The sequence below is a fragment of the Mustela erminea genome, chromosome 12, assembly GCF_009829155.1.
Source record: "Mustela erminea isolate mMusErm1 chromosome 12, mMusErm1.Pri, whole genome shotgun sequence".
Lineage (NCBI taxonomy): Eukaryota > Metazoa > Chordata > Mammalia > Carnivora > Mustelidae > Mustela > Mustela erminea.
The window spans coordinates 18,739,005-18,763,391 of record NC_045625.1 but is presented as its reverse complement, the minus strand read 5'-3'; the positions used below and the strand labels follow the sequence as shown (position 1 = coordinate 18,763,391).

The 24,387-nt window shown below is 43.3% G+C and overlaps 1 protein-coding gene and 1 long non-coding RNA gene across 3 annotated transcripts in view; one reads left to right on the top strand and one right to left on the bottom strand.

Moving 5' to 3' along the window:
* Nucleotides 1–24,387, bottom strand: part of TNFSF8 (TNF superfamily member 8) — a 45,592-nt gene that overhangs the window by 7,915 nt on the left and 13,290 nt on the right. The window contains exons 3-4 of one of the 2 annotated variants that reach the window (XM_032306247.1): nucleotides 15,227–15,298; nucleotides 11,544–13,924 (exon numbers count right to left, since the gene is read on the bottom strand). In XM_032306247.1, coding sequence (XP_032162138.1) covers nucleotides 13,530–13,924; nucleotides 15,227–15,298 — 467 coding nt within the window. In that variant the 3' untranslated portion in view covers nucleotides 11,544–13,529. Of the gene's footprint in view, nucleotides 1–11,543; nucleotides 13,925–15,226; nucleotides 15,299–24,387 lie in introns of those variants that run through there. The other variant, XM_032306248.1, reaches the window with a different exon arrangement.
* The window catches only part of LOC116569860, a 40,031-nt gene that overhangs the window by 7,185 nt on the left and 8,459 nt on the right, over nucleotides 1–24,387 (top strand). The window contains exon 2 of the long non-coding RNA XR_004277225.1: nucleotides 22,811–22,952. This is a non-coding gene — a long non-coding RNA (uncharacterized LOC116569860). The remainder of the gene's footprint in view (nucleotides 1–22,810; nucleotides 22,953–24,387) is intronic.

The window sequence follows — 24,387 nt, the reverse complement described above, 5'->3', positions numbered from 1 at the left end:
AAAAAGAATACACATCAGATAATTACTAGAGTTATCTTTAGGGATGGGGTTAAAATGATGGTAGGTGGGGTTTTTTCCTTTCCTCTTTTTACAAATATTTCTAAATTTAATTAAAATTTTCACTTGTGGTAAAAATGCCTAAATTTTAATTGAACACTTTGATGAGTTTTCATAGATGCATATGACCTGTATAACCATTACTCAGAATAGATTTAGACTATCTTCAACTCTCCAGAAGTTTCTTTCATACCCAAGCAATCAATACTCACCCCTTCTCTCCACAAACTCTATTTTGTCTTTTGTCCACACAGATTAGTTCACCAATTCTGAATATTATATAAATGCAATCATACATGAGTGCATTCCATTCGTCAAATGCAATAAAATGAAATATACTCTTTTGTGTCTGGTTTCTTTTCGCTTAATGTAATGTCTTTGAGATTCATTCATGTTATTTGTTGGCAGTTTCTTTCCTTCATTGATGCCTAGGATTACATTGTACGAGTATACTGCTATTTATTTATCCATCATTCTGTTGAAGGACATTTGAGTTATTTTTGCTTTTTTGGGACTATTACAAATTAGGCTAATGCATTCATGAACCTTTTTCTGGACATACTATATGACCTTAATTCCCTTAGGAATGACTATGCCTAGGAATAGAATCATAGGATCATAGGATCATAGGACAAACATATGTTTAGCTTTCGTAGATATTGCCAAATAATTTTTCCAAAGTGATTTTACCACTTTTACTTTCCCCCTGTAATCAGATTTCCAGTTACTTCACACCATCACCAACACTTGATATTGTCCACCATCCTAATCTTAGCAATTCTGGTGCATGTATAGTGATATCTCATGGTGGTTTTAGTTTCCGTTTCTCTGACTATTAATGATATCAAACACATTTCATATCCTTATTGGCCATACAGATATTCTTTTTTCTGAAGTTCTGTTCCATTCTTTTGCCCATTTAAAGATTAGATTGGTTTGTTTTTTTCAGTTGATTTATTGAAGTTTTTATATATTGTGGATGTGAATCCTTTGTCATATATACATAACAAACATCTTCCCAAATATCTGTGGCTTTTCTTTTCAATTTTCTTTTCTTTTTCAATATATAATTTTATTTCAATCAGAATGCTTTAGGTATATACAGCTTATTTTCCAAATTAGTTTTTAAGCTCTATAAAAGCAAATCTGAGTCTTGTGCTTTTCATTTCCTTTGTGCTAATCAAATTTACCGTCTCCAATAGCACAGCAAAATCAAAGTATTGGGATTTTTTTTTCTATGTGTATTTCTGAAATAGCACTGTCCTGATCTTTGTTGAAGTGGTGATATTTTGGGTATCATAGTTACCCAATCTCTAATATGCAGAGATTTTACTTTCTGTAAGTATTCAGAGAAAGAAATGAAGAATACTTTCAAGAAATAGAATAAAACTAATTCATTTGCTGAAAATCTGGATTAGAGTCTTGGTTTTTCCATTTATTTATTAGCTAGGTGATTTCCATCTCTGAGTCCCAATTTCTCTGTATCAATAAGATGTGCCTAGTGATACCTCCTTCTTAGTGCAACACTGAGCTTTCTTCCATATTTCAATATTAAGATTAAAATACCAAAATAATAATATTTCTTCAATAAAAATATTACTTAAAAGTGGCTGAGCCACTAGAGTACTATAAATCTGTACTGCAAACGTGTGTGTGTGTGTGTGTGTGTGTGTGTGTGTGTGTATCTGGCATTGTTGAATTAATTGCAGAGAAGGGTATAGCCCAATGTTCATCAAAGAAGTTTCTCTGGAGATGCTAATAGATGCTCCTGGGTTGGGGAGAGAGTTACAAATAGATGAAAAACTTGCAAAAGTGGTCAATAACCACAGAATGATAATCAGTTACAGTGCATGGGAACCAATTTGCATCTTTATGGATGAGAATTATTTGCATTACTATCAATTTTTGCCAATTTCAGGGTAGTAAAATATCTCAGACACAATGAAAACTTAAAATAGTCTGAATTCATAAACTAGTCAGTAGTCTCTCTAAATTTCAGTTTTTCACAATTTTTCCCTATACCACATCTTCTCAAACAGAATGCTATTCCTTCTAATCTTTCATTTAAAAGGAGCCTGGCATTAATTAACTTAAAAATACATGTACATATAACTCATTTAATGAGTATTTGGATAGAACATCTTCAGTTGGAAAGATACTGAACTAAAAGGGAAAAATTCAACATAGCAATTTTTTAAAAAGGTGATTTTAGCTTCTATTCAAATCAACAAATTTTTCATAAGTACTACTTTGTGATTCAAAGAAGAATAATGGTACCTTGTCTTTCAAGGGAACTTACAATGTCCTACCATCCGTGGTATTGGGTTTCACCCCATATTTGCATAGGAACCCCCATGCCTGATAGTATATTTATGGAAGTATAGATTGTTCAGGCTAGAAAACATCCAGGAAGAGGGTTCCATAATTCAAGGAGAGGTCATTTAAGTCCCCTTTACTAAAATAAATGGAAGACCCTCCACCTATCATCTTGCCTTTGCTTCCAAACTCCCCTGGCAGGCTGATGGAAGAAAAATAGACAAATCTAAAGGCAGACGATTGTCCTGGAACAGTACATTCCAAATCCATAATTTAGAAAGATACGTCTTCATTAAAAATATGTTCATTATTATAAAGAAGCTCAGCTCCTCACATCTCAAACCACTTTTAATTAAAACATGGTCTTTGTTTTTGTGTAACTAAAAGGTCAATTAATGTTTTTTTTTAAATTTGTATTCAACTAGCCAACATATAATAGTATAACATTGGTTTCTGGTGTAGTGCTCAGTGAATCATCAGTTGCATATAATACCCAGTACTCATCACATCACGTGTCCTCCTTAATGCCCACCACTCCGTTACTTCATCTTCCCACTCACCTCCCCTTCTGCAACCCTCTGTTTGTTTCCTAGAGTCAGGAGTCTGTCATGGTTTGGCTTTTTTCCTAACAACAACAACAACAAAAACCCCCTTTTGTCCTCAAAGTTTAACTTAAACTTCTGATATCAGGAAGCTCTTGGCAGGTTTAATCATCAAGATTAAATAATAATAATAATAATAATAATAATAATACAAGACCTTGTTTCAAGTTCAGCTACTCTATTATGTATAATTAGACTGCATTGGGTTATTATAATGGTGTGCAGTAATTTGCTGGAGCTAAGGGGTCCAAGTTGTGATTTTAAAATATTCTGTTTTATTGGAAGTGATATCTTCTCATTGCTTTTGGCGGACTTGAATCTAAGACCTTTTTTGTGTGTGCCACTTCTTTATACTGTTAGGGTAGATACTACCATGGCCAAAGCCCATGCATTAGTCCATGAATCTATTGCTTGGCACTTACGGACATGGTCTTTACATGATTCCAAAACACTTCACATTCATTTCTCACAGACAACATTGAAAGGTTCAGGTCAAGGCAGTGGCCAAATGTTTCTTTTTGTGGGTGAGTTTAGGATGTATGGTATGTAAGTGTGTACGTCTGAACATATATGGAGCCATCAGTAATATATAGTAGAGTCTACAAACATTTTAAACAGTAAACATTTTAGGCATGGCAGGCTATGGGGACTGCTCTGAATTCTGGCACAATTGCTTCACTTGTTGTCATCATAGCACAAAAGCAGCCATAGACTGTAAGTACATGAATGGACACAGTTGTGTTCCAATAAAACCTCATTTATCAAAACATGCAGACGCCCCAGAGGCTATAGGTTGGTGACCCCCAAATATAGTAGAATCTGGACAAGAAATCATAATGCCAGGGGATCCTAGCTTTGCCCCTTACCAGCCTAGTGAACAGCTTAATTCTCTCATGTCACTTGAAATCATCATTTTTGTAAGATCTAAAATACTATACCAGCATCTAAGATGGTATTCACTCAATCATTCATTTATTCAACAAATATATATCAAATGCCCACTGTGCGTCCAGAACTGCCCTAGAACAACAAAGTGGTAGTAGGTAAGAATGAGTCACATAAATTTTGGGAAGGGTACCAATATCAAGCTGTTGGGTGATTGTCAGGTTGAGGTCATAGGGTAAGATGACAGCCTGGTGGGAGTGGGGGGATTCATGTTCACACAGTCACTCATTTTGGGAAGTGGTTCATTCTGGGCAGGAAATGAGTTGGCACTTTGGGTTAGGGGAAGAGTTAGCCAAAGAGTCTCTTTGGGCCTGGGAAGAGTTGGGCCAGATCCTAAGTACAGAAAGTCTTAATTAAATCTCACTGGGAAATGAGATGTTTCTTAGCTATGTGGAGTTAGGCCTCTACTGATTGGTATCATCAAGTTCATGATTTTTTACTTAATGGAGCCTGCGACCAATGGGAGAAACAACCAGAACTTCTGGAGTAGCCAGTGTGAAGGCTCAGGGTTGGAGAGTTGTTGGCCTCCAAAAAGCAATATCCCATCCAGTATCCAGGATAGGGTGTATATGGTGCAGGACCAAACCAAAATAACTGGGAAGCGAGAATCACTTTATTTTATAGATACTGGCAGAAAGTGAACAATGTGTAAACATTTTTCCTACAATCAAACAATTTTGGTACAGGGTGGTAAGTGTTTAGATAGAAGAGAGATGTCAAGGCAGAAATCGGATGCTTAGATTAGCCTGGGAATGATTCTTGAGCCGTAAGGTCTGAGTTGAGATTTCATGAATGGGGTCAGGTTAACCAAGCAGAGAAGGGAGGGCAAGGATGGGGCAGACAGAGGGATCAACATGTGCAAAGTCAAGTGGCTTTGGAGGGAACAGTGCAACGTCATTAGGCATGTGAATCTGGAGTCAGACAATGGGCATTAAATCCTGGCCTCTCAGCTCCTTAGACATGCTAATGCATTTCTCTGAGCCTCTGTTTCCTCATCTAACATGGGAATGGCACTCTTGATCTCATAAAACAGTGCTGAGGATGAAATAGACAACAGTATTGAAGGCTTCAGTTTGATGCCTGGAACCTGGTAACGAAGCTCTCAGTCAGAGCTGGCAAATATGTAATATAAAGCTATTTAAGTAAACACACTAGAATTGATGAAGGAGCAATAATGAAAAGGTCACGTTCAGTCGAGGGCTGTGTATTTGAGTGTATGAAAGTAATTTTGGCCATAGGAATTAAGCTTCCTTAAGCATTTGCTGGCTTTCTCCTCATTGCGATGTGTCAATCCCATGACGGGTCGTGGCCTTTCTTCCCTTGACTGCTTCTGCGCCTGATGCTGACTGCACCCGGCCAGCTGTTAAAATGAAACTAGTTGCGAGAGCGGAAGGCGGACTCAGAAAGGTCATGGCAGTTATGTTCTTTGTGTGCCCAGCAGTGGGAATGGAATGATGAAACACCTCAGCTGGTTTTCCCTTGGAGCTTTTTGTTGACACAGGGGGATCAGACTCCAATTCAGCATGATCTTAACTAGTCTAACAGATACCCTTGGCTGTTAATTCCTTATCTCGCTTGTGAGTGAGTCTACACGTTTCCTGAGGGCTGACTCTGTGCCAGCTTCCAGTCTGGTTGCTGGGGCTCTGAGTGCATTCTTGCTTCTAGGCATGCCACTTTAAGTGGAAAAAGAGACATGCCAAGGCCAACATTTCACTGTGTGAATAAGGTGGCCATGAGGAAGATGCAGGGACGGGACCCCCAGTACTCCATTGCTCAACTATTGAGTAAGCTTATTCAGGCTAGTTTTCCCTGAAGTATGAAAGCATTCATTGGGCATTTGCCTCATGAACACCTTTGTTCGTCCAATGGCCAGTTTTTCCAGATGCAGATGACGCAGGCTTTGGTGAGTTTGAGGAAATATCATTCCTCTTGTCTTTGCCCTTGAGTTTCTTTCTGCTCCTCTCCTGCAGTGAAACTCCTTTGCAGATATTAAATGTAATATAAGACCTCACATTTGTATGCTTTTCAAGCTTACCGTATGTTCTTCCCACAGCTTTGGAAAGGATTATGCTCCTTATTTTACAGTTGAGGAAATTTAGAGCATCCGTGACTCATCAAGAGCCTCCTGTTAATCACTGCATGAGCTATGATTCAAACCCAGGTTTCCACACCAGCCATTTCCATCCGCCACCTCCAGACGTGGTTCTCTCTTTCCTTGGCCATAGGGAAAGTACATCCCTTGCTCTAGACTACATCCCAAGCTTTCAACATATTGGTTACAGTCTTGTCCCAGCTCTTGCCCAAGATACCCAAGGGAAAGAGCTGGACCAAAGGCAATTTTTAAAAATTCAGCGATAATTACAAAAGAAGACCATCATGGTGACCTAATGACACTTATGGTAGTGTCTAGACACTCATGTCTACAGAAAGAGTAGAAGAGGAGGGAGAATCCATTTCCCCAAGTCACCTGGGAAGAAACAGGGAAGCCTAATGGATTCAGAGAAATCATCAGATGATTTTCAGGGAAAATCGTCTGAACCAGTAGCTCTCAAACTGTTAGATGTCTATGAATCTCAGTCTTGTAGATTTTATCAAAATACCTATTTTGTTTCAGTAGGTCTGGGTAGATGTGAGATTCTGCATTTTTAGCAGGCTTTCCGGTGATGACAGGGCTGCTGGGTTCAGGACACAGTATGGATAATGAGGATTTAAACCACTGGCTCTTGAAGCTGGAGAGCTTATAAATAATCCTGATGCCTGGGCTCGAACCTCAGAGATCCTAATTTAATTGGTCTGGGCTATTTGCTGGGGACCAGGAATTAAAAAGTCTTTCAGTTGATTCTAAGGTACACCAAAATTGGATTTAAACTCTAGGGAGAGTATACCCACCTACAAAATGATTAGAACTACACAGAAATGTCTTATAGGGACAAGAGGGAGAGAGATTATATGGCAAATATACTACACCTAGCTCATAGAGACAGTTCAATAAACCAAATGAAGGTTTGGTTTTTTCCCCCTTTCAAATTCTCAGATGGCACAGATGGGTTCTGGCATCTGGAAACATCCCCTTTCTTTAATAGCTGTCTTACTCTCCTGAGTGCTAAAAAAACATTTCTAAGAAAAAAAGGTGGCTTTCAATTCACATTTCCACACTTTTTAAAAAATTCGTAGTCCTTTTTTTTTTTTTCTCTTTTGAGTAGCTTATTTGGTGTCTTTCCTCTAGAATGTGGCCTGTGTTTAAAGAGATTTTCTTTGATTTTTCATTTAAGAAATAGTTATTGAATAGCTGTGATGTCCCAGGAGCTGTGCAGTGCTGTGAAGACCCAATGCCCAATAAGATTGATAGGATTTCTGCTTTCCAGGCCTTTGGAGGCTGGAAAGAAAGTATCGAGAGGGCTAGAGGGAAGGGCATCATGTACTAAAGAATGGGACAAGTGGGGAAGAAGACTGCAGGGTATTAGGTGAGGCCAGAAGAGTCAGGAAGACTTCTTCAAGGAGATTGGAACAGTGACAGGAGTCAGCCAGGCAAGGAGAGAGAAATGAGCATTCCAGGCACAAAGAGGAACACCTGCAAACACTGAGTGGCAAGGCTGAGCACAGGTTTCAGGAACTGGGAGAAATTCAATGTTATTTGACCATTAGGCATAAGGTGGGAGGGGGCGTGAAGCCAGAGAAGAAAGAAAGATCTTGATGGGGAAGGAGAGAGCTTAGATTTCAGGAAGCCTGGGTCCACAGTGGTTGGAGAATGGAATGTCGGAGTGGGGATGTTTACACAGCGGGGCTTGAATTCCAGCTCTACTACCCATGGGCTGTGGGATGCTGGCCATGCTACTCAACATCTCAGAGACTCAATGTCACTGTCGGCAATGTGGGGAGTGGAATACCTACCTCCCAAGCTGTTTAAGATCAAATGAGTGAGTGAGTATGTGAGAAGTGCAGAACATGTAAGAGCTTCCAAAGTGGCCATGATTGTTCTCAGTACCCAGAATGATGGTGCCATCTAAGGGTGGGATTTGTGAGGGGTAAAAGAGGATCCAGGTTTTGAGTTAGGTGGTGACAAGGGTAACATAGTAATAGGGTAACAAGGGTAACAGGAAACAGGGGTAATATGGTGACAGGTGACATGGTGCTCCCGGGTCCAAGAGAACTAAGTGAACTGAACAAATGTTGATTGAAAGGGAAATAAGAAAGAAGGATTATGAGAGACTCAGATCATCCTTGAGATTTAAAACATAGCAATAATGACAAGTTTGGGATGAGTCTGGGGAAGTCAGCTTCACATGTTGGGATTGTATCAATCAGGGATCATTTGCAGAGAACAGATGTCCCTCTAGCTTGTTAGCAGGAAGGCACTTATGCCAGCATATTAGGTGGCTTACAGACTTGCCAAGAGGTCTGAAGGAGGAGAATCCAGGCTGAGCTTTTGGGAACAACCTCTAATGCTACCCCTCACAATGGGGCTGCTAGGGTAGTTTCTGTCTTTTCAACAATCTTGCAATCAGGAAGCTGCCCCTTTAGAGCCACAACACGGCTGTTTCAAACAGGAAACCACCATAATCAGGAAGCCACCACTGCTGTCAGACCTAGAACCACTGCATAACTCCAACAGATCATGTCAGGAGAATGAATGCTCCTGTTCCTACAGCAGACTCCCCACGCCTCCCAACCTAGTATCTGAATGCTGGGACCTCTACAGATGCACCTGCAGAAAAACCAAACGCCCCCCACAGCTGGGCTTGCTGGCAGACTGGACAATGGGCTAAAATCTTGTTCATCTTGGACAACACACTTCTAGAGAGTTAGGAAAGTATATTTTAAGCCTTCCAAGTTCTGGAGCAGGGAAAGTCATGCTAGAATCATACTTTGCCGACTGTGGGTTGTGACTCATGACAACATCGTAAAAATCAATTCGGATGGTCACGACAAGAGTTTTTTATTTTTTTTTAGTCACAAGTAGTTAAGTATTACTTAATGTAAGCTTTGTCTTAGGTTTGTGCGTGAGTGAGTGTGTGTATGTGTGTGTGTGTGTGTGAATGTACATTTGTTTGCAAATAAAGCATTTCTTCCTCTGAGCCACGGTAAAAAACAAAACAAAACAAAACAAAAACAACCAAAAAAGCATTTAAGTCCCTACCGTAGATGTGGAGTGCCAATCTTCTGTTGCAAGATCTCAGAAAGAACTCATGGGTTGAGCCCAGCAGCCACTGAATATATGGGGTTGAACTTTAGGAGCAATCAAATCTGGAGATCTAGGTTACGCAGTCCTGGGCAAGAAAGTATCATTGGAGCCAAGGGGAAGTTGAGTGAGCCCTTCAGGGAGACCGGATGGAGAGTGAAGAGAAAGGTGGGGGACAGACACCAGGAAATAAAGACACTTGATCTTGAGGGAGAATTTTCTATTTGGGGTTGTGCTCATCTTCCTGCACTCTGGTATTTTTCATTTGCTTTCCAGGAAGAGAACTGGATCAAGAGAAGCCCCAGAATGCTCTGGAAAAACCTGCACCTGGCATGGGGGCCTGGCACCACACTGGCCCTCAGGACTGGTGTGTGGAATGCATGTACAGAGCACAGAAGTTCTAGGAAGGAAGGAAAGAGTTTTTTGGATTCCCAAGCTCCAGCTTATGCGCTGTGACCACAGAGGAGTCTAGCCTCGCTAAAAGAGGATGTAGCTTTAGAATAATAGTTATAATTTTCAGGGAGTATTTCTGCTCTACAGAAAAATGGCAACAAGGAGTGGTGGCTGTACAGGAAGACATGCTCATTGCAGCAAAATCGGGAGGCAAACTAAGTGTTCCTCCATAAGAGCATGGCCAATCCAGTATATTCAAACCATGAAATAGGATATCGCAATTAAACAAGTGAGCTAGATCCACAGGTGTCAGTCTATAAAAATCTCAAAGAATTTATGTTACCTGAAAAATTTCAAGTCACAAAATATGATATGAAGTATGATATCATTTATTGAAAAAAATTTCATTTATTGAAATTGTTAAAGCCATACAAAATTGTACTATATATTCTTATGGGAAAACAAGTCTAAAATTATCCAAGTAAAGGGACTGGGCAAACTTCTAGGTGGCTGTCTCTGGGGAGGGTGGAGGGAAATGGATGGAGGAGTGAGGCTTTGCCCTATCTGCCGTGTTTTATTTTTAAAAGGAAGCAGAAGAGAACATGGCAAAATATTAATATTATTAAATAAGAAGTAAAGCGTGGGAGAAATGCTACTTTCTGTTCTTTTCATAATTAAAAATAAATACAACTGTACATACATTTTGCAATGCCCAGAGCAAGAATAAAGCTTCCTCCCCAACTGCAGGTTAAGCAGATGACCTGAAAACAATTACTAGGTGAAAGCGGGGACACCCTCTCACACACACACAGACACATACATGCATGTGTATACACACATAGTACACACATGTGTATACAACACACATGTGTGTACACACATATACTGATATAAACATACACAGATATATACACACATATATGTATAAATTCAGATTAAAACAATAAACTTTTATTTTTAAATTATTTCTTCAGTTTCTCAGAGATTAAACTTTTCCATATGGGGTCCTGGCCTTTTTCTGTGATTTGCCTATGTACTGAATCCAAAGACTATCTGAGTCTCACATTTGAATGATAATCTTGGAGGATCTGTGTGGGGGAAAAGAAGAACAGAGAAAGTCCCCGAATACTGGGGACCACCCCAGGGCAGGGGTAAAGAAGTGACCTGAGGAATTACAGGAAGGCTACAGAATGAGACCAGTAAAGCCTGGTGGGAAATCATGGAGAAGGGAGCCAAGAGGTTGGGCTCCACTGCTAGCTCAAATCCCAGCTCTGCTCTAACCACACAAGAGGACTTGACAAGTCTCTGCCTGCTGTTGGGCATGCATTCAACCACTGGCTTAGCTCATCAATCAGCATCTTTCCGGAGAGGACACAGACTTCTCAATCCTCTTAATGCAAGCATCTTTCCAGAGACGACACTGACTGACTTCTCAATCCTCCTAATCCAAGTTCTAGAAGGCTCTCATGTTTGGTAGATTCTGCACAACTTCCTTCAGCACTTCCTCCCTTTCAGGCCTGTTCCTGTCAATCCTCCTGGGGGTGCAGGGACCTCTTCTGAGCCAACCTTTGTGTGGCTGGGGAATTCTGAGAGGAAATAGGGTAGGTTAAGGAGGCATTGGTAGGTAATAGACAGACGGGGTGAACAAAAAGTTACTAAATGTGGAGAAGGAAAGTCTTAGGAATTCCCCAAGGGCAGGAACACATTTTGTCTACACTGACTTGTTTCTTATGAGTTTATGCATTTGCCCTTTTCTACACTTTCTGCAAGTATACTCGTGTGTGTGTGTGTGTGTGTGTGAGAGAGAGAGAGAGAGAGAGAGAGAGAGACATTCCCAGGTAGAGAATTATTTATTTTACTTGCACAGATTCTACCACAGTCCCAGGGGCCTGGTTAACCCTCAGGGAGCAACAGAATCTGGTTTTGGGGCACCTGGGTGGCTTAGTCTGTTAAGCATCTGCCTTTGGCTCAGGTCATGATCCCACGGTCCTGGGATTGAGCGCCGCATCAGGCTCCCTGCTTGACCAACCTGCTTTCCCTTCTCCCTCTGCATATTGCTCCCACCGCTGTGCTCTCTTTCTCTCTCTGTGTGTCAAATAAATAAAATCTTTAAAAAAAGAAGAATCTGGTTTTAAGCTTTCCATCTTATCCATGCCCTATTATTTTCAGTTGAGTTACTAATGACTATTCCCCTTTATTTTTTTGTCTTGCTAGAGGACTCCTTAATGCTGTGCCCCCTGTGTCTTCAGCTGTTGGCTTGCAGGTCACTGCTTGACAGAGACTGAGAGCTGGAACCACTCAAGTATAAAAGTCAGGTGCCTCTGCTCAGAGAGATGAAACCTTTCTCAAGCTTGAATATGAGACAGTAGAAAATTTGCTTAGTGCACACAACCTTAGATTGTGGATACCTTCTCAAGAACGCCGGAGTTGGCTTAAGCAAGGTTCATTTGTCCTTCAGAGTTTGGGTATAATTCAAATGCCAGGTGCTCTCTTACTTGCTGGTTTTGGGTCCTCAAAACCTGTCTCTGCGTTTATTACATACTTGGCTTGCTGAATTCAACACCTCTTCCAATGCCCGCTCCTCCCCAAGAATTTACTCATAGAAAGCGTTAGGAGAAATGCAGACTTTACTGAATGTTTCATAGAGGAGGCTGAGGAGGAGTTTGACATAGCACATTGCTCAGCAAATGACTTCAATTTTTCTTCAGCTGTTTTGTTTTTTTGAGTCCTTCTCATCCATACCAACACTGCTGGCTTTTTTTTTTTTCCTTTTCTTCTTTAACACTTTTTCTAGTTTTTCTCTGACAGACTTTCCTGATTTCCTACATTTTTCTTTTCCCTGCCACCTTTCTTGAGAAAAATGCAAATTTTGCTCCATTCTTTTGGATGGCAGTAAAGGGTCCCTTTTGCTTCTGAAGCAGAAACTCTGGGGTATTATACTTCAAGCTCAATGGTCCTTTTCAACAGATAAGGGGCTCCTTCCAGAAAAGATGGATGGATGTAAAGGTAGGTTGGTGTAGCTAGAAAAATCTCACAATTACCCCAATCAGGAGAGGAGGTTGCCATTTTTTAGAAGTCCTCACCATGTTCAGGGACATCATCTTTATCAATAACATTCGGGGCCCTTAATGGCCCTCCACAGAAATGGCTCCCTGAGAGGCATTTGAAGGAGGGAGCAGAGAGAGATCATGTGAGAAAGGACAGCAGCTGGTCCCTGACCAAATGGCCATATCACCATGACCAGTGCACGCCAATGGAATGTGTGCTGAATGCACAGCCCTTCCCTATAGGAAATGAGAGTTGTATGTTGTTGATGTGTTGTCAGTCTTAACTTGGATGGAGTCAAGCCTGGTCAGAAGATTTTCCAAATTCCAGGAGGCCTCTTAGATTTGTATGGTCAGTTGGGCAGTCGTTTCTTTTACACATTTCAGATCCCACAGTTCACTTCATTTGGGAATGTACCTTGAACCTCCTCCCCAAATTCCGACTCCGTTGAGGTGACATGCAGCCAGATCCTACTAGTACCATCAGATTTATACTGGCGTGAGGCGAGGGCCGTCCCTTTGGCTGGGGGCTTCTACCTGGAATCTGAATTCACGGGTCTGGGACAAGACATCCTGGTCTTCTGAGATGGAAGAGATTTTGGAGAGATTCAAATCCAGCCCATTCATTTTCCAGACATGGATCCAGAGTTCCAGGGAGGGGAAAGGAATAACTCCAGGTCACACAGTGAGCCAGATAGTGGTTGGGTCAGGGCATAAATCCAACCCTTCTGATGCCCATGTGGGGCTTTTCCCACATACTGCCTTGCTTCCCTGCTTTCTGTTTGAAAAAACACTTCACTCAAAACTGTTTGTTTGTTTGTTTTTTAAACCCTGGAGCTGTATCTCTCCAAGAGACAGAAGGAGAAGCATAATATTTAATACACTTTGTGGTTTCAGGCTTGGTCTAGAGTTTTCTTTTTGCCCAAGTGTTTGGATGGATGAAGTACTGTATGGTAGAGAGTGGTTTTCTTCCTGAAGGCCAGAAGAAATGGTTCAGTCTGAACTACTGTATAAGAAGATAGACAACACATTCTCAAGGGGAAAGGTGTTTGTATCCACATACTGGAATTTATCCACCTTGACTGATATGGTGGTGTTGACCTGGAGGTACTCCAGCAAGAATTGAGAGAGATTTTGGTATATGTTTTTCGTTTGTGCTCCAGACTCACACACTGTCACCAGAGTCTGCTTTTTGACGTCTTGGTTGATGAGAAGCTCCAACTTCAGGTCAACAGAATGTTCTGGGCATTTCACGAGAAATTGTAGTTGGCAAATGATGACATACCAACCTGGGAACTGGATTACCAGATTCCCATCCTGATATATGACTCCACGAACAACGCCATCTTTGTTCCAAGACAACTTAGATTTATTTATATGCTTTGACACTGGAGAGAGAAAGACAAAAAGAATTACTGGGCAGATCGCAAAATGGGAAGTTTTTATTCAAGGTTTCCCATTCAAGACCCGTGTTTTCTAAAACATTACCTGCTGTTCTAACCATCTGGAATCTCTTCCATGTTACTTATTTTAGATGCTGCTTAATATTCAAGGCACAGGTGCAAAACTACCCCTGTTTCTCTTCTCTAATGCTTTAAGCTGGAGGGTCAAAACACATATGGAAATGGAATACTACCTCTTATAGAATTATTTTTCACTTATATATTATATTATTCTATTCTATTATTATTCTGTTATTATAATTATTAAACTTCCCCTTTTCAGACCCTGTGCTCCTGGACTATATTCCCCACAAGTTCTGGACTATCATGTTCATTCAATCAATCAATCAATGTTTCATCACTAAGGGGCTACTAGTTTATAGGCATTGCATCAAGTATCTGAGATAGGATAATCAGTTTTGTTCAATTAGTAACGAATTTAGGCATCAAGATATCCAGGAGAATTTCAGTCTTTTGATTTTCATAGCAAGATGCATCCTTTAACAATTCATTGTCTCATTTTTTTAATGTCTTCCTTTGGGCAGCCAAACATAATTGTGTAGACCCCGCCAGTGTTCAGTAAGGGGCTCTTCCCAGCTGGGGTTTTTAGAAAGCAGAGGATGGGCAGACCGTGTGGGCCACTATGTTTGCATGGAAAGCCAAGTCTCTGTGAGTCCAACAAGTGAAAATCAGCACTGATTAGTCAGGGTGCCTTTCAGAACTGGAAAGCTGGCCTTCGTTTTAATTGCCTCCATGCCTTCCCTTTAAACCTTGTTGCAATTCAACTGAAGGGTGAGAACTAATCTAGCTGCAAAATTGAATTTTTAAAATGGGCAGAATGGCTATTCAGAGAATCTTGGCCATCCTCTCCGTATCTCGGCTTTCCCAGCCTAAGTGCCTTGAATTATTTCCTTTAGAAGTGGCCTCTTAACTGAAGCACACAGCAATATGCAAATAGACTGTGTGCCGACATGTTCATTAAGTTGTCAATCAGGGGACAAGGCAAGTTCATGGTTCCCTTGTGAAGAACCTGACAGAGGCAGAGACAAAGAGCTTGTTTCTCTTCCATGAGGAAAAGTACTGTGCACTTGGCTCCAGACTTAGACGTGGCTGAATAGAGAGGGGGCCCAAGGGTCCAACACAAACGTCTTTGGAGGCCAGGCTGACAACACAGAAAAGTGAAGGAAGTTTTAGAAGGCCACAGGAAGTGGCCCTCAGATGGCTAGAGTTTCTGGATTCATTACTGACCTTGGAGGTAGGCCCATGACTTCCTGAATGGAGACCTTTCCAGTACACATGAGATGTCCTCTGAGCAATTTCCTAAAAGTAAGGAGATTACACATTAATTGTCTTTCTCTACCCTGGGTACTGGGGACACCAGTTCTTTTTCCATGATACTTGGATGGAGACAATTAGTATTCTGTTTCCATTCGGGAACCTGTTTGTTTCTCATTTTGTCATCACATATTTTAGGGTTCTTTGGAATTGGCTGCTTCCACAAGGACTGGAAGTTGGGGGAAGGAAAGCAAAGATGACTTGAGCTCCCCTAGGTATCAGGTGCCATTCCTGTGCCTACTTACTTCACTTCACTCTTGCAGCAACTCTACGAGAGTGGTATTATTAAGTCTTTTTTTACAGATGGGAAAAATTCTGGGCACCAGACAGATTAAGTATACTGTCCCACCTTACTCAGCCAGGCAGTGGTGGTCAGAATGAAAGTTCCAGTAGTGATTATTGCAATCCTGCCTTCGAGAGCACACCAGATACTAATCTGTGCACTTTTACATGTTTCTGCTGATCGAATTCTCCAGCTAACTCTGCAAAGTGGATGTCCTGATGCCTAGACGGAGTCAATGACACAAAGTCAAGCAAGTTGGTGGTACTGTTGAGATTCACCCCCATGTCTGTCTGATTCCAGAAGCCGGTTTTCTTCCTCCAAGCCACTTGCTTGTGGAGATAAACACATTCTTGTACTCAATTTTAAAAGGATATGGGATTAAAGAGATCTAAGCAGGAAGCCTGCTATCTGGAGCTTCCTTGGCAGGGGAAAAAGATGGTGTTTATGTCATCATGGTATTTAAGAAACAAAAATATTTTTAATATATGCACCAGTGATACTGGCTTAGGAGCTTCTTATTATAGAAACTATTTTATATGCAAAGAGCCAAGTTATACATTTCCTGTAGTGACTCATGAGTTCAACTTACTCTGGGTGAATTCCTACTTCTCTTCGGATGTTGGTTTCCTGTCTATGCAACTGGGAGGTCTAAGACCTGACATTGACATCTTTTTGATGATGTCATCAGAGTGACCATTCATTCCATCCATCAGAGACAAGGCAGCCATGGGCCTGTTGGGTTGAAGCAGCCACACCGTGATGTGTTTGCTCCCTGGATCTCTGAGTGGTATCTATTGGGCTCACAAGATTCCCCCCACTTGCATCTCTGCCCCAGGCCTGAGAAAATCCCTCCCCGGCCTTCCTCACTTCCCCACAGGAGCCTTGGAGAGGTTGGAAGTTAAGCAAACAGTTCCCTCTGCTGTCTGAACTAGCTCACTGCTAGCAGCAACCCCTGCAGAAGCAGGCAGCAGTTTTGATCCTTGTCTCTTCTCGACCCATAGATGCTCTGGCCCAAAGTGTCTTCTTGGTGATGAGGGCTGGTAGACTAGTTGCCATTTTTTGATCCCATCTCTTTACCTGGCATTCTTGTCCTGCCTACTTCAGCTGCAGCCCACGCTCTTGAGGGATTAGATTCAGGGATACAACATGGCGGCGGGGTGGGGGTGGGGGCAGGCTCATTTTCTAATGCACTGTGAGAGCTGTTAAGAGAGTTCTCCCCTGGCCAGCCTCCCCTTTTTAGGGATGTAGAACATAGAGTCAGAAAGCATTGTTGCAAAGGCAAATGTGGCCTTATCTCTTTTCTGCTGGGAGTCCCTTAGGGACTTTGCTATGCCTGCTGGATCTGGACCGGATACTCCATTGAAGTTCACGGTCCCTAGTGTTCTGTCCCTCCTGCATTCTCTAGTCTTACTCCACCTTCCCTCCTTCCCTTGAACTCCTGATCCCTACAGCAGTAGCAATAATGCAGACAATAAAAAATTGCTAACGCAGACTGAGTGATGGCCATTTTCTGGGTTCTCTGCTAAGCATGCTACATTTGATCTTTCTCTTAATTCTTATAGCCACCCATGAGAAGGGTACTACAGTGATTTCTTTCTTTCTTTCTTTTTTAATGGATGCACATAGATTTTTAAAAAATTATCAACACATATGTATTATTTGTTTCAGGGGTACTGGTCTGTGATTCATAGTCTTACACAATTCACAGCACTCACCATAGCACATACCCTCCCCAAAGTCCATCACCCTGCCACCCCATCCCTCCCATCCCCCCTCCATTCCAGTGATTTCTGTCTTGTACTTAAGGAAACCAAGGCTTTCAAAGGTTAATGACTTGTTCACATTTGCACAGCTCATCAGTGAGAGAGTGAGGTTCAAACCCAGGTTGTCTGACTTGAATGGCCTGGGTCGATTGCTGACGACTATACTGGTGTTTGGAGGCACCATGGCCCCCAAACATGCATATTGATTTGCCTCTCCACCTGGAAGCCCCCCTTTCCTGGGGAAGTTATTCCTTATTTAAAGCATGGCCTCGAAGTCATCTCTGACCTTCCCTCTGTTTGCCTATTTGCTTCCTCCATTAGACTGTGAACCCTCAGAGCAGAGACAACTATTTCTATATCCCCACTGCTCAGCCCAGAAGATACTCTGTAAATGTTTATTGAATTGAATCATCTCTTCTCTCCCTCTTACTTCCCTCAGTGGGTGTCAGCTGCGTTCTGGCATGAGTAAGGCTAAATGGGGATGCTTAGTTTGTCTTTCCCCTCGGGCCAGAATAACACCTTGCCTCATTCCCTCATAGTTCTTCAGATTAGCGTAGATTAAATGGGAGGAGAGGACTCATGCCCTAGGCTGAGGCCAACACGGATGCCAAGACCAGGTTCTGCTCATTGGCTGGAGGCCCCCATCACATCATGTCACTTGTGGTGGCATCTGTCAGGTGAGTTTCCATAAACAGGCAGGTGGCCGGAGAAGGACAAGCCTGGGCTTGCCTCTCACACATGCAGGTTCTGTTTTTCCTTTCCCCTTTGGTCTTTGTATGTTTGGTTGGTTGACCTCAGTTGTAATTCTGAGAAACCCAAGGATGGAAAAAAAAAAAAAGAACAGGCCTCATTCTGAAGCATTTGCATTTCCTGAAGTCAAATGGCAAGGTGTATTTTAATTCTCCTTTAAGAATCTTTTTAAGCAAAAAGTGGTTTCAAGCAACAGGAAAAAAACAGGTAACCCTCTCCACGAATGGCGTTGCTGAAGCTGCCTGAGGGCAGGGGGCTGGGAAAGGGGACACTGGAAGAGCTGTTGGTGGAAGGGGGCGGCTGAATGTGGAGAGGAGCCGAGAGGAGGGCATGGCTGTTGGTGATTCACATCTGACAGACTGTCAGCAGGAAGGAGCTGCAGCCTGCTCCGTGGGGCCCAGACATCAAGGCTTTATGCGGAGGTTTGAAGAGACGAAGCACTTGGTTCCTGACTAGCATTGCCCGCGTCCCCATTTCTTAGACGAGGCAATAGGAAGACCTTCTCTAAGGACACACACCACACTGTAAATCACAGGGCTGGCCGCTCAACTCCTTGACCAGTTAGTGCTATTCAGAGCTGTGCTGGGCTGTTTTGAGGGTCATTTTGCCAGCCATGTGTCACCCTCTAGGACGGTGATACAACTTTCTCTTTCGGTTATGAAAACAGGAAGGAGTGATTTGTAAATAGGTGGTGGGACCTGCGGCAGGAAGCCTGTGATGTGCCTTGCATTTTTGAATGCTTGGAGCATGGGCAGCAAAACATCTCCTTTCCCAGCTGAGTGTGTTGTCTAGAGGGGTTTAGTTGAAAGAACTTACCACTCAGTGGGGGATAATGAGAAATGTTTGCAAGTCAAGGCTGAGTTCATGGCCTGGGAATTGGAATCTAGGAATCTTCCCTCTTTGGGTCCTAGTGTCCTTAGCTAGATGAAGAGCAGTGTGGGTTTGATGGCCTAGAAGGGCCGTTCTAGTTTATTCTAGCTGGCTGTGTAGACTCAACTGTACATGGTCAGGCTTGCTGCAGCAGGGGGAATGCCAGTCCCAGTTCCAACAGTCTGTCCTTGTGGGCACGTTGCTCTACCCCATCTAGGAGACTCTCTTCACATATTTAAATCTCCAGACACCCACAGTGGTGTCTGGAGAGTGTTTTAGGTCTGGGGTCAATTTAAGTTATGAACAGGCTGGTTCTGTAAGGCTTTGCATGGCTGATAGAAATGGAAGTTCCTGGAGAGGTTAACCAGTCCAGGCTTGGTAAACATATAACCTATGTGCTCTTCAATGTTACCCCCATGGCAGGCTTGTCCTAGGTCACCCCATGAATTAGTGACAGAAGTAGGACCAGAGCCTGGACACTTTACCCCTTCTATGGAACATTCCATCTTTTAAACAACTTAAGTGCTCTGTGAATTTCTCTGAGGACCAAGGCCTTTAGATGGGCAAGATTTATAAGCCCAGACTTGGCCTCCTCTAGGATCATGGAACTTTTCTGGGCATTGTCTGGAAGCCTGAAGAGAAGCATGTGTCAATAAAATCCTCTTGGCCACTTCTACAGAAGAGAGAGCAAGAGAGAGAGATTTTGCCTAGGATGCTCGAACAGACCATGTTCTAAGGGCACCTGGATGGTTCAGTCAGTTAAGCAGCTGCCTTCGCCTCAGGTCATGATCTCAGAATCCTGAGATGGAGCCCTGCATCGGGTTCCCTGCTTAGTGGGGAGTCTGCTTCTCCCTCTGCAAACCCTCCCATTCCTGCATTCATGCTCTTTCTCTCAAATAAAATCTTAAAAAGATAAGAAAAGATCATTTTCTAGGAAGCAGCATAATGGCAACCTGAAGACTGGTCACTGCTTTGGGATCTTAAAATGTTAGACTTGAAAGGGCCATTTGACACAAACTTAACCAAGACCCTGTTCTATGAGTGGGGACATTAAGCCCAGAGGAACTGATGGTCTGGCCCAAGATGGGTTCAGAGGACTAAGAGTCTCCTGATTCTTAGTCCAGCCGGGGCTCTGTCCTCCGGTTAGTCCTTCCACAGTGGAGGAAGGGTTAAATGTAGGAAGAAGTAGGTTTGCAGTCACCATGCACACTGGTCTGAAAACTGATGAGACAGCTGGAGGTGCTGGGAAAAGATGGCTAATGAGCCTTCTGGACTCCCTCTTGCAGACGAATGCCAGCAGATGACTTTAGGACCATGTGCTGAACCCTGCCAAGTCATAAGTCATCAGCCTTGATTGGGCTTCCATCAAGATTCAGCAATTCTCAGAGTGGTAAAACAAACCAGGCCAACTATTCTGGCCAGACAGTATGTGGTCTGAGTGCCAGGCACCTTCCAAGCAAATATTCAGACGAGACAAGACAGAGTGCATTTGGGCTACGGTCAAGGTTTTTAGCTGTTACTTTTCCTTAAGGACCCTCAGTTACCGCATCTATAAAGGTGGTTGATAATACTCAATCCAAATGAAAGGTTGTTGCAAAGACATCATGAATGTAAAGTGTCCAGTGTAGCATGGGGCTTAGAGGAGACATTCAGGAAATGGTAGTCCCTTTCTCCTCTACTCTTCTTGTCCTTGTCAGACAATTAACCATGCCCCTCGGCAGAGTGAGCTGGCTGATGAAACACTCATTAAAGCAAAGCTCATGGCATTATCTGATAGACTGAAGTTTCTCAACTAAGCACATAAATGTTTGAGGCCATCTGATGGCTTCCAGATGAGTGTGTAAAATGTTCCTTCCATCTGTTGAAAATATTTTAAGCCTTCCAAGAAGGAGAGGAATTACCCTAATGATGGCATCTACCAAGGTCTTGGCAGTCCCTTCCTCTGGCAGGAAATCCAGGAGAGTCCCAACAGTGACATCTAGGGGGAAAGTCTCTCCAGTAGAATTTATCAGTAGAATTTGGAATCAAAGGGAATCCTTAATCTAAGGATCATTTCAGCAGGCTTCAACTAGACCATTTCCTCGATGCCACAAAGCCAACTAGTGATAGAAGTTAGTGATGGGTTATTTGTTCAACAAAGCACAATGAGGTGACTTGGGATTTACAAACAGCACTCGGGGAATAGTCATCCCCACATGCTCAGTGTTAAGTACAGGGAAAGACCAGTAGGCATAAATGGCAGTCAAGCTGGAATTCATTTGAATTTCTTGGCAGTTTTTTAGAATTTTGGAGTCTTTTCAATTTTGAGCTGTTGTAGTTTGTAAGATCAACCTATCTGACCACCTGACTTAATATAAATGCAAGTGGCATTAATTTTATGGGGGGGGTAGTTATGAGGCATATAAAGTGTGTAATCCAAAAGGTAAAGTGAATCTGAAATCACATGGTGAAATCTGCTAATGTCTTAAATACTCTTTTTAAAAAAACACCTCCTAGCTATTCTAGATGCAAAGGTATGACAGTGCACTTGGGAAGTTGGGCTTAGGATCAAGCAAGCTTGGCCTCCCTTTCCTCCTCTGCTACTTCACTAAGTTGTGTGGCTTTGCAGAAGTCACTCAGCCTCTTTGAATCCTCCCCCCAAAGGGAGGATAGTAGCAATCTGCCTTGATGAATTGCTGGAGGGTCAGAGGAGATCATGCATAGCTATGAGCCCTGTGCCCACCACCCAAAGGACACCAGGTGATGGCTGGCTCCTGCCCCCTGGTGCAGGACTTGTTTTGCTCAGCTGGTAGGAACTCAAGCCAACACAGGTGGCGGCCAGAGAGCTTGGGTGAAATGCATCATCCTACCTTCCCTCTCTCTATCTGTTTCTCCCTCCATCCCCCCTTTCTCCTCCTACCTCTTTTTCTCTCCCCTTTCCTTCCCTGAAGTATTGGAAAGATGGGGATTTCTTCTAGATTGAGAGATTTGTAATCTGTATATGCTAAGCTCCAATACAAATTTTCATATGTTTTCCAGTGATCTGAGTGTCTTTTCCTCTCCTCTCCTCTTGTCTCTGGACCCCTCTCCCGCCTCCCTCACCTGTCCTCTCTCTTCCCCCTTGGCTTTCCTTGGCAGTAGGCAGTGGGGATGAGAGTGCAGGTTGCTCTAACACTCTGCATGGCCTCTGCAGGACTCCATTCCCCTTCATTCTGACCGGCCCTTTTTCTAGTTTATTTCTTGCGGAGAGATTCCCGACTCCTGTTAGCTCTGCCTTAAGCAAAAGTCAGTATAAGAGTGTGTTTTGCATTTAAAGTAAATGGAGAAGCAATAGGCTCTTTAAGGCCTGTGACTCTCTGAAAAGCAATGTGCCCCCTGAGCAGAAGTACCCCCTCATGCTGTGAAAAAAAAAAAAAAGAAAAGAAAAGAAAAGAAAAAGGCTCACCACAACGGGTGAATTGGGCAATCGTGAACCAGGTCATTCTATCTGGTAGACGTAAGGCAGGTCTCTGCTGTTTGCAGTGGTTCTGGGGATGGGGGAGGCTGCTGCTTCTCTGCCAGCCTCTTCTGCCCTCAGTGTGGCATCCTGATGGGGACGGGACAGCAGGGGTAGCTGGGGATCCTGAGCAGAAGGCCTCCAAGGATCAGTTTCATTGCCTTCAAAGACAGTTTTTATTGTCTGTGAGTGGGTAGGTTCACCAGGCACAAAAAAGCAAGCAAGCCTTACCTGATCTCTTTTAATGCCCACATTTTCTTTTTTAGCAGAGAGGGTGTGGAGGAAGGTAATCTGCCAAGCCACGTAAAAATTGTCCATTGTTAGAACTCTAAAATACACCATTTGTCTAATTCCAGGAATGTCAGCCTCAAAACAAAATCCATGCCAGGCTCAGGTCATCTGGCTGGTTCTCCTCACTCTTGACATTTTAGACAACAGGACATTCCAGGCCCCTGAGAGGGAAAATGCATGGCTTCGAGTCCCAGGACCGGAATGCAGGTATTCCAAAGTTCGTCTTGTTCTCTGTCTTTGCTCCTGTCTCCTGCTAGTTACTGGATTCAGGAGAAAGTTTGCAGAGGAGGGCAGGGAATTGGTCTATTCACTGGTTCCCTTTCCTCAGGGCCTCCAGGAACCTGTGGAGAGGGGGTACCCTGTGACACAGGAAAGGCTGACTTCTTCTAACTGGAGGCTGTAGAGAGGGAAAGAATCTCCCAGTCTCACGATGCCTTAGCCGCAAAGCAAGGGTTTCAATTCTTGGCTTCCAAATTCCCTACGTGGACTCTTTATGACCCCTACTACTGCAGAACTCCATAACAAGAAAACAAACAGCTGTGGGAACAGGTGATGAGGAAGCCATAGTGTTGGAAGGGTGCCCAGCCCAGGGGAACCAACTGGTACGGGTATTGGAAGGAAACACAGGGTGCTGTCCTAAGCACCTGGCAATACAATCCTGGATAAGCTAAGACGGAATGGGGCAAGACCTCCAAATCCAGGCTGACTCCCTACTAGTTGTGTAATCTCAGGCAAGTCAGTCAAGGTGGCCAAAACCATTCTATGAAATAGATGTGGAGCTTGTGGGGTGGGGGGTGGGGAATGAAAATGGGGAAGAAAAAGAGGTAGAAGAAGGTGTGTTAATACACAGGACGGAGGGCTGAGCGCCCGTGGGGAAAGCTGTCCTTTGAGAAATTCCTGGTGGCTGGAGGAGCAGAGGTCTGACAAGAACAGAAGGCTCTAGTACTCTATCTGCATCATCCCTGGGACGGAAGACACTGCCCTACTAACTCCGCTAAGTACCCTAAATCCTACGGCAAACTTGGCTTTAGCAAAGGTGGGGTGCTGTTGGAGCTCTGGGGGAAATCAAGGCAAAGGGCCTGCGTTCTGTGATTTGGGCAAATATGCCCCCTAACATAAGCACCTGTGAGATTCAAAATGTGGCAGAAGTGGAAAGTTAGAGTAAGAAGTGAGGAGAAGGCGGCCAGCCATCCCTGGAGCCCGACCTTGGCTGCTCACCCTGTGGGGGATGGGACAGAGTCATTTGATTTGGGGGTGAAAGAAGAGTGGACTCCGTGTCCAAGGGGCATAGGCTCAGCCAGGTGGCAGATGAAGGTCATGTTTGCCGTTCCTTGTCACCCTTATGGTGACTCGGGGTGAGGGGGGGCGGGCATCCTTATTAACTCCATTTTCTAGATGAGAGGAGAAAGGCGTGGGGCAAGGGTCTCCTCCCTGTGGTCCTCCTGGCCCACAGTCCCTGCTGAACCCTCAGAATGGTCCGCTGTGCCCTAAGCACTGTGGAATGAGGGTGACGTAGCAGTCTGCCAGTCACCAGGCTCCTGGCTGGTATACAAAGCTCATGCTGGGACAAAGAAATCCTTCCATAACAAAACAAGCTGGTTTTTCTGTGGTTGTCGTGCAGCCAAGTGTCGTCCTGTGTTAG